The sequence below is a fragment of the Natator depressus genome, chromosome 3 (assembly GCF_965152275.1).
Source record: "Natator depressus isolate rNatDep1 chromosome 3, rNatDep2.hap1, whole genome shotgun sequence".
Taxonomy (NCBI): domain Eukaryota; kingdom Metazoa; phylum Chordata; order Testudines; family Cheloniidae; genus Natator; species Natator depressus.
Window position 1 is genome coordinate 144,068,983 of NC_134236.1, and position 10,979 is coordinate 144,079,961.

Below are 10,979 nucleotides of genomic sequence, written 5' to 3' on the forward strand. Positions count from 1 at the left end.
TTAGGAACTGTTTTATGGTGCATTGTGGAACAACTTGTCTGTCTTTTGAGCTCCTGTGCAGAAGCATTCTTAGTCTGCCAACATATCAAACTAAAAGTACTTCTGGGTGTGCATGCTCACTTCTCTCTCTTCCAATACTGGAAAGGCCTGGTTGCAACACAGCACAATATGTTATTTCTGCTTTTGGCTGCTCTGTTAATGCAGGACGACGCAGACAGAGGGTATGAGACATAGCACAGGGCATTATGGCAGCAACCTGCAACCCTAAGAAGGCAACAAGAAGTCTCAGCCAGAAGATCATGCATGCTCAGTGCATGGCACAGGAGACAGATGATGCTGATTGTAATTGTTGTGGATTCCTCTTAAGCTGACCAGTGGCCTGTTAGAGGACCACAAGCACAGAGTGGCAAGACTACATAATTACGTGTTCCTAGGATGAACAGCAGTGGCTTTAGAACTTTTGCTCAAGAAAGGCCACCTTCACAGAGCCACGTACAGAGCTTGCCTGACCTTCAAATGAGGGAGGCCACACCAATCCAGAAGTGGGTTGTTATGGCCTTCTGGAAGTTTACTACCCCAGACTACTACAGGTCTGTGGCTAACCAGTTTTGCCTTGGCAAATCAACTGTTGGGGCAGAGCCAGTGGATGTGTCTGAGACCATGTGAAAGGTGACCATTACCAGCAGTGCAACCTTTTGGTCAGGCAGCAGTATGGTCCCTCCTCCCTGACATCTCCCCTTTTCTCTATAACTCCATCCTGGGGAGTTGGTCCCTTCTTTTGCAGCTCAGTCGTTCAGCCAGGTAACATGTTCCTGACCACCCCTTTTGGGATATACAAAAAAGAAAAGTCCAATAATGGAAAAGGCTTTGGATGTCCATAAGGGCTTCAGGGCTATCTCCTTAGCTCTGGGACTTGGGGACTGTACCCTTGGGTATTTAGGGCCTCCCCTAGACAGATTCCCCACTAAGGGGTACTCTTTTACTGTTGTCCCAGCTTTAAAGTTTGGTAGGAGAGCCCTGGCCTAGCCTTTCCACCAGGCTCTGATGGTGAGCAGGTAAGTTCTGCACCTTGGGGTGCTAAATAGCTGCAGCCCTTCCTACCCGAGTCCTCCCTCCCCCCCACCTCACCTCCCCTCCTCTCCAGGATAAATGAAAGAATTGAACCAAAAATAAAGTTTATGATCTTCCCAAACAGTCACCAATCCCTCCTTTGCAGACTTGGTCAGGTCACAGGCAACATGAGCTCCTGGGCTGTTATTTATCCAGAGCTCAGAGCAGACGTCTGTTCCCTTCCACTGCTTGCCCCATTCTGAGCTGCTCTGCTTCCCCTTTTAAGCTCCACCTCTAGCTGATGCAGAGTCTGTGGGTGCCGGCGGGTTCCAGAACTGCTCCTTAACCCCTTGTTCTCCAATGTGGTGTCTGCATACCCAGTACAGGCCATTATTGCTGTGGTTTACCCACCAATGGTGGATAATGCTAATGTTCTTGAACTAATAGCTCCTGAAACGTGAGCTATTACTGGCACCCATGTACACGGTTGCCCAACACAAGGAGCACATGAAGACATCAACCTGAAAGTATACTACTTGCGCATTACGCAGATCTTGATCAATCACAAGGGCCAGTTCATGAACACCAATGTGGGATACATCAGCAAGATGTATAATGCCAAGGAATTCATGAGATCTGGCATACCTCTGTTTGGACTAAAAGTGACTGTATTCCACCCAAATAAAATGGTTAACAGTAGGCACAGAAACCCCCTTGATATTTTAGAGGACTTATCTACCCTCTGCTGCCCTGGCTCATGAAGTCATATGCTGATGTAAGAGTACTGGGCAGAAGAAGGTTTAACTGAGCAGTGGTAGGATGGAGGCAGAATGTGCATTTGGCCAACTGAAGACAAGATGGCATAAACTATAAATCTGTTTGAATGCCAGCATGCCCAATGCCACTGATATTATTGGGGGTGTGCTGTGCACTACATAACATTTGTGAGGACAAGAGAGCTCTCACTGGGAATGGGCTCAACAGACTGCTGTTTTGGAGGTCTAGTAAAGGCAACCAGAAAGCACATCTCTGATGACTAGGGATGGGTCCAGGAGAACAGGGGAAGTAAGGGATGCTTTGCATGCAACATCCTTGAACTGCTGGGGGAGATGCACAGGAAATGTGATGCCATTTAGTGTTTAGTACACATACCAATTTGTTACTACTTTTATGGGATTTTGAGCAACCTACTAAACCTCTGGATAGAGGTTCCAGCCTCTTCCTTGTTTCCCTAAGTATTCACACAACAATAGTGAAAAAATACTTTATTATACAGTAGTCAAATATACTTTAAGAACCATACAGGCAGTCCAGCTGCCAACAACTGGGTAAACTGCCACAATCAATGCCACCTCACTGATAATGGAACTGCACATCAGTGCACCTGGTCTCCTTGTCCCATAAGGCATGAGGGTTGAGTGAACAGCATACATCTGTCCATACACACTTCCATTCCAGGAGCACATGGAATGGCTAATAACCAACACCAACCCCAAGTTGTCCATCAGTTGCAGGACATGGTAGCACAGACGAGTGTCCACTGACACTGCTGTCTGAGCAACTGGCTCCCCCGATGGCAGCAAGCTTCAAAACAGCTCCTTCTGCTGATGTCGGTCTTGCTCCCTCATCCTTTGATCATGCTCAAGATAGTCCATGACCAGTTTCCCTCCTTCTTCCTCTTCCTCCCTAGCTGCGCCTTCTGGAACTCAAGGTGCACGTCTAAATTGCATCCAAAGTCATTAGCCATTTCTTGCACCAGGCCTCCTTTTTCCTTTTCCCTTAGAGTCCTTTCCCCAAGAAGCCTGGGCCCAGCAGAGGTGAAAGGTCCTAACAAGACAATGAAAGAGCATTATATTTTTGACCATGGAAAGAAAGAAAAAGTATCTGTTTTACATTCTGCATAATAGAAAGGCCACAAGAAAATACTTCTATTTACTAGGTATGGCCTTATTTCAACTACAAGATATTTAAATGATTAGAAAAAGCTGCATCCCAGGTTACCAGTCCACAGATGCAATTTAAGTATTTTATATTATTAAAATATTTTTAAAATTGTGGGGGGCAAAGGGGATAGTAAGGCCTATATTACCAGGGGCCTGTTACTAGTGATGGTCCTAACATTATTTCACAATGCAACAGTGTTGGGGGATGTTGGTCTACTTGGGATCCCAGACTGGAAGAGGATCAGCTTTATATATGCCAAGGTATTATTTAACTGCCTGGTACCTGATCAGCATGTCAATGACTGGACAAGGCTAGTAAGCTCCAGGGATAGGCATAGCAAGTTTGCCCTGCCGAGGAATTTCACTGACAAAATTCTCAAGCATTATCAGCTTCTTCTTTTTTTTTTTTTTTGGGGGGGGGGGGGGAGGGGAAGGGTGCATTTCAGCAAACATAAACAAGGTACTGAACTAGGAGGAAGCACAGCCTTGCTACGAACAGATCTGCCTTTTTATCTTCATTCCTCCACCCCACCCCAATCCATCTCCCCTGGCCTGGACAACATATCACAAACCAAGGAGGCCAGATACCTCCATCACCAAGGGACATTTCCACTTAATACAGCCAGTGAGGCAATGCTTTAGTACTAATCCCAGTATAAGTTTTATAAACAGAGTGCAGAGTATCCATATTACATATGTATTCATTCCTCTTAAACCTGTAATCCCAATGTTGAATAAGTGTGTTATCAGCAACCAGTTAAATCATAGTTAGAATAAATCACTAGTTGCATGTTTAAATTCCATCCCATTCCCATCCCGGATCACACATGGATGGAGTAGGAAGAAGGAAAAGGGAAAAAGCATAGCTTCCACCCTCAACTGAAGCTAATTCCACCTCGTAGCATGCAATATCCTCTGTAATATTTGCATTGGTCAAAGGTCAGCAAACCCCACCCTACACTTACACCACAATTTCCCCCCATAACAATAATAAAGGTGATAGCTGTCTCTTACCGGACTGTGGCTCCACCTCTGACTCTGCTTCCTCTACATTCCATTCCTTGGGTGCATCCTTGAACAGGTCCATGGAATCCAGCATAAGGACATCCTCCAGTCACTCTGGCCATGCTGACTACTCCAGCCCTTCTGCAACGAAGGTCTCCTCTGCCCCCGGTCTAAATATCAGACCATTCCACTTCAAAAAGCCCATCAAGCCTGGCACTAGGTTCTGTACTCACAACAGCATCAAACATCTGGTCAAACAGCTCATAGGAGGGGCAGGTGAATGAGAAATTGCGGGACATTCAATTGGTATCCTTTGCCTTGCAGTAGGTATCATTGAGGTTTTTAATTCTCCAACACTGAATTGTCATCCACCTGATTCCTCTCCCCCCCCAGTCTCTTTGAAATATTCCTGCAGAGATGCTAATTCAACTGCATCGCCCAAAACTGTGTTTTCCTTACTGTACTTACACCAGTACTCACACCAGAGAGCAACCAGAACCTTGATGTGATCTTCTGGCCAGCTAGTAGCACCCTGGGACAGCATCTTCTCATGCTGTTCAAATGAGCTAAACTTTGCAGAAATGGAGCACGCTGAATGAAGGGTTAAATGCCAACAAAGTGTACATAAACCAGCAGGTGACTTCTGGTGTAGAGGGGAGTGGGAAGTGAGTAGGTAAGAGGACCAGAAAATATAGCCCCTGCAGAACTGTGGGAATGCACTGGAGGACTTTCATAATCCAATCTTCAGTTGTATTCTCATTGCAAAGTAGGCAGGTTAGATCCCGCATTAAAGTGAAACCTGAGCTTTCATCTATACCTCCTGCCAGACAAGCAAGCCCAGATTCAAAGAACATTCAAAGCCGGATTAAAGGTTTGCATATGTGTGGACAATGGGGGGTAGGCTAAAATCCCGTCAAGCTATCAAACAATGGCTCTTTCCCTTCAAATTTCTTTTATTTCTCAAAAAAACTAAAGAAATAAAGTAACAATAAGGCCCCATCCAAACAACAAATTTTGACCATGATTTTGTGACAAGTTAGAATATGGTCCAGTCTGAGTTCAAACATCAGCTTTTCTTTCTTCACATGTGCGCCTGTGTCTCCACATCTAATACTCTGCTATTTTTTTCCCTTGAGAAAAGTCTCTGGCCAGCTATCCCATACTGTCTTCTCAGTCAATACCCAGAAAACATGCATACAAAAGCATATAGGCTAATGCACTCTTAGATGTCCTACTGCAGAGAACTGGGTGAAGCAAAACTGAACAAAAATAGTTACACGGGCTTGTTGAGGTGTACCATCTGCCCAAAAAGTGTGTGCTGAACCAGTCCAGAAAGACAGTCATGTGTCAACCTAGGCCTCTCTTAGCTGACATGGTTACTAAATTCTAACTGTGTTGTGTGCAGACAATAACCATGTTTAGCTCCAGCCATGCAGCTGCAGCATGGCCACGTTTAAAGATAAGGGGCGGGGGGGGGGGGGGTTGGAGAGATTTTTAAATCACCTTATCTTCCCACATTACATATCAGTTTAGTAACCTAATTAGTAATTTAGTAACCTAATTAAATAAAAGCAATCTGGGCAAGTTAATGTTACCATGAAAGACAATTTTTGAATGTCCTCACTCGTGTTGAAATATGTAACCTCGTATTCAAATAAATGTATTTGAGGTGTCTATACAGAATAGTTGGTAAAGCATTACAATTTTATTTTTTTAGATTTAATGGAAAATTGATCTAAAGTCTTTGCCTGGAGTGGATCACACCTACAAATTTTCCAATGGAAAGACTGCTACTACACTGAAGTAGGTGGACGATTTCAGGAAATAAAACTCAGTTACAAAATATCCCCACTAAAGTCAAGCTACTCATTTCATCTCCCTGTCTCTCCCTCTTCTTATGTTTTCCTGTCTGTGTGTCTTCCCTCGTCCTGGATTATCCAAGACCTCAACATTCCAAAAAGCATGTGACAAAACTTGTTCTTAAAGCTGGATGTGTCACCAGGCCATCAGTACAACTTCCTTTGTCCAGCTCAACCTTCACCGCCTTCAATCACAATCACCTGTTTCTTGCCACCACATATAGCACTTTCCTGAAGTGCCAGCAGACACAGCTTGAAACTGATCAGATCACTATCTATCACTTTACTGCAATAGCTGAGAGGGAGAAGCCATGTGCAATAGCCAATGACAGACTCCTTCACTGCTGCTTGGACTACAGCAAAAGACAACGCTAGTGTCTCTCTCACCCCACCAGCTCTAGAGAGTGCACCCAGCACCTGCATCTTCCACTTCCCCAAAGGGCCAGCACAAAGAATAGGAAAAACACAGGAGGATCACCAGAACAGTTTCACTGTACTTTTAGCCCATTTCTGATGGCATTGTGGAATATGTGAAGAAGTAACAGCAGTACAAATGCTAGGGTTCCCCCCCATAAGATTTTTTTTTTTAAATGCTGGAAAAACTCTGCTATGATAGCTAATTGTGCCACAAGATCCTTGATTCTAGCCAATATGAGACATCTACATAATTAAATTCACTATGGAGGTGGGGGGGGGGGCAGAAATAATAGTACTGTTTTTACAATATTAAACGCTATAAAAACATTTTAGTTTTGAATTTTTGCATCAACATAAAAATAAAAGCTAGTCTATAGTATGTGATAGTGAGTTCCCACATTATCAATCTCAATAATGATTTTCAGTAAGATGATGGGATGGAAGAAGAGAAACAATGGAATTGGAAGTCAAAAGTTATTTTTTTAAAAACTGTTCATGGTCCGCTTACATTAAAGAATTTTCATCTCAGCTTTGAGAATTAAGCAGTTAACATAATGGGTGTAAGACTACTTAACTTTATGAGGCAAGACTACATGCATATATCCATTCATTTATGCACTCCACTTCGCAAGGAGTTTCAGATGCCAGAGATGCAAAGGCTAACTATGTAAGCCAGTTTTATTATACATTACAATAACATGTCTGATTATATATGCCATTACAAAGTAAAATCCCAGTTAGTGTTTTGCAGGCCAAAAAAACCAAACTACTGCTTGACTCTTTGAAATGAATTACTCCACAGACTATTTTCAGATACAGTAATACAATGCTATCACCACACATTATAGAGGGAGGCAGTGGACGAGAAAAAGAATCCATTAAATCATTAGTCCATCTAAACAAGTACAGGATTAGTCATCAATTAATTCTTTTATTCCTTCTGTTCTACTTAGGTTCACACATCAGACTGCATTCTGAGCATCTTAGGTATGTTTATTAGGGTTACACCTTACCTATATTTAAATGGGGGCTTTCATCATTACATGTTCTAACATATCTCAACATTAGAAAGTTATTTCACAAAACTCCCTTATGACTGGTTATTCCATAATTGTCCACCACAGTTTCTCACACCCATAAGGTACCCAGCATCCTCCGATACCACCGGAGGTATTATGCGATCCTAGACCACTGGTTTGATCCTGATACAGCAATTCCCACGTTCCTACCATAATTTAATTCCCACGTTCCTACCATAATTTCCTAGTCATACCACACTCCGCTGCCTGCCTCGATGCTTCGGGTACGGCCGTGCCTGGGACACCGGCAGCTCGGATCAGCCAGTTAGCGGCACAATGAGCCCTTCCAGGTCTATTTTACTAGCCAGTTTGCTCTGCAGGCGCACTCGGGGATTTGCTGCACGGTTTTACATAAGGGAAGGGGTCTGCACGTGCAGCCCGCGGGCCCGCTGGCTCCGGGGCGTGTGCGCGACGGGCAGGGGCGAGCCCGTTGCCCGGGACGGCACTGCCTTTGCTAGCGTGTGGACGGTAGCCAGCGCCATGTGCCCCGCACGGCCCCCTCCGCGCCGCGGCTCCCAGAATCAGCACCGGAGGCCCCTCCGGGGTGGAAAGCGCTGACTCAGCCTCCGGCTCCAGCCGGGCCCCCCAGACCAGCCCGGGGCTGGGAAAGGGCCGCGGAGCCCGACACCCGCCACAGCTGCGGGGACCACACCGCACACCCCTGCCGGGGCCGGCCAGGCCCCTCGGAGCGTCCACTCGCAGCTGCCTCGGCCCCGCGGCGGTGACACCCTGCAGCGGCCCCCACCCCCACACACACACCCGAGGGGCACCACTGGGGCGGTAACCGGCCCGCCCCCAAACCTCCAGCCCTCCTTCCCCCCGCCCCCGGTGGCCGGGACTGCGCCCGGCCGGCCCCGCTACCTGAGGCTGTGTACCAGCTGCCGGCGTGGCTGGCCTCCCGGCAGAGCACTCGGTTGGACATCTTGGTGCCTGAGCCGCCTATGGTGTTCGGGGGGGAGGGGGCAGGAGACGGGCCCAGCCGCGGCGGCAGCGCTAATCCCCCTCCTCCCCCGGCAGAGCCCGAGCCCCCGAGAGGGGGGGCGGGGCGGCGCCGCGGACCCGGGCGGCTCGGGGAGAAGCGCTGCGAGAGGCAGGAAAAGGCGGCTCGGCCCCCGACACGAACCCGGGCGGGGAAGGGGAGCCGGCCTGGGACAAAGCCCGAGGCAACCGCCGGCTACCAAGTAAGGGGAGGCGAGGAGGAGGCCGCGGCTGCCGGGTTTGGCCCTGTGCGACTCCCGTGGAATGCGGATTGCACAGAAGCGGGCAAAGCGGCTCCCCATTGGGTGACGAAAGCAAAAGCCCGGCAGCGATTGGACACCCTTGCTCCCCCCGCGTCTTCCCCCGCCCCACAGGACCGATCGCGGCCTGTGATTGGACAGCGCCGCTAGAGGGGAGCGGAACGATGGGGGGCGGGGCGGGGAAAGGACCACAGGCGGAGAGCCAGTGTGGATTGGTCACCAGGGTTGCCAGGGCAATGGCTTCTGGCCTCGCTGATTGGCGAGTTGGTGTCTCTGTGGTGGCAGGGCAGAAGAGGGCAGGGTAGCGTGGGGAGGCTGGGCGGACCCCTGGGGAGCGAGGCCCCGGCGGGGACTGCGGAGCTGCCGGGCTAAGCCCGTGGGGGCCTGGTGCCGGCCGGCGGGGCCCGTGCGCGCGCTGCCTTACCCAGGCCAGCCCCAGTGCGGGCCACAGCGACAGCGCTCCCCCTGGCCCGCCTTTCAGCCAGGGGGGCTGTTGTGGCCATCAGCCCCGGGGGCCCAGCGGGTTGGGGCCTGGAATGGCACGAGCAGAGGTCCAGTTAGGATACTGTTCTAGGATAGGTTTCAGAGTAGCAGCCGTGTTAGTCTGTATTCGCAAAAAGAAAAGGAGGACTTGTGGCACCTTAGAGACTAACCAATTTATTAGAGCATAAGCGTTGGTGAGTTACATCCGATGAAGTGAGCTGTAGCTCACAAAAGCTTATGCTCAAATAAATTTGTTAGTCTCTAAGGTGCCACAAGTACTCCTTTTCTTTTTGTTCTAGTACAGATGCCTTCCCTAGGGCTTAGAGCCCTGTGGCATTGGGTACCCTGCAAACACCATAGCCTAGGCCCAAGGGATTTATCCCTGGATTAACTAGCAATGTGCAACGGATGGGGAGAGGGAGATACTGGGGTTTTGCTCTGTAATCTCACACACACACACACACACTTTTCCCATCTGCCCCCAGACTAGCTGTTAAACATAGGCTGATTTCTCCAGAGTGTGGCAGAAGGGGGGCTTACAGTAAGCCTTGCAAGCACACATCCACCAGTGCATGCTGTAGGCTTCCATTTACAAACACCATATTTTCACGTGTGAATGTGTCACTGAGCTCTGAATTTGGCCCTTCAGTCAGCACTTAGTAGATAGTTATGTTAAGACACTATATCAATTCCTCTTATTCGTGCTGGGTACCTCCGAAGACGTTGAACCCTTCCATGACCTCCACTTCTCTGTCTCTCACCATAGTTTTAAATGAATATTAGCTTATCACTACATACAGTGTATTGAGAGGTTTATTTTGTAATAAATATCTTGAAGAATCATGATGATGACTACTTCAATATATAATTACCCCCTATGCTGGCAGACTGCAGTTATAGCTGTATCCCAAAATTCCCAAACCACATTCCATAGATAGGTCAGTACTAGGAGTACCAACTTCTGAACTAATTAACCTCTCAACAGAACCAACTATGGGGATAAAGTTTTACTCAGTGGTGAGGAACAATTATCATGCTGCTATACAAACAAGAAAAGTCAGGTCAGACAGCAATCCAAAACTGTCATAAACTTCCAGCCCATAACCAGTAAAGCAAAATTTAGGAGGTTGTTAGTAGTTCAAAAAAAGTTAGGGGGATCTAGAGACCGTAACTTCTCCCAAAAAGTTTTGAAATATCCAGTGCCATTTTTCTACTATTTAAATTAAAAAGATTTCCACACCTATTTTAAAAAAAATGAAAACCAATATAGAAACCTTCCTAGAAGTCTTCAGAACTTCTTTGTAAAAATAGTTTACCAGTGTGGCACATTAAATAAGCATGCACAAATGCCAGAGATCCAAATGTCCTTGTATATTTCCAAACATGCAAAACCACCCTCTAAAAGCCAGAATCAATAGAGTAAAACAAAGCAGGTTATTTCCCTTCCTTAGACATTAGAACATTGCACTCCTATATCCATCTCACCCCTGGCTTTCCCAAGAACATTCAGTCCACAAAAATCATATAATCCCTGCTGTGGATGTAAAATGGTTGTCACATTTAGACACCAATTTTTTTGGGGGGGGGGGAGGGGGGGTTAAGAGCGGTAAACCACACTTTCCCTTCTCTATTCTCTTTTATTTCCTTTCTGAACTCAAGGATTGCTTTCTCTCTGTCTGCTTGTCTTTTTTTCTTCAGTCTTTCCATTTTAATAGTCCATAGCTTAAGTGCTATTCCTCATGCCTCTTCTCTTTCCTCTCCCACCCCTTCTATACAGGCCCCTTCTCTCCTACAGTCTTTCCTTTTCCCACCTCTCTGGCTTTGTCTAAACTAGGAAAAATGGGCAATTTTAGGTCAGGTTTAGCTAACGTCCTAGCTAAACCCAGCACAAGAACACTTTTAGCT

General features: G+C 47.1%; 1 protein-coding gene across 1 annotated transcript in view; it reads right to left on the reverse strand.

The window, feature by feature from the left end:
* Positions 1-8,362, reverse strand: part of MEMO1 (mediator of cell motility 1) — a 48,269-nt gene extending 39,907 nt beyond the window's left edge. The window contains exon 1 of the mRNA XM_074948955.1: positions 8,215-8,362. Coding sequence (XP_074805056.1) covers positions 8,215-8,275 — 61 coding nt within the window. The 5' untranslated portion in view covers positions 8,276-8,362. The remainder of the gene's footprint in view (positions 1-8,214) is intronic.
* Positions 8,363-10,979: the final 2,617 nt, after the last annotated feature.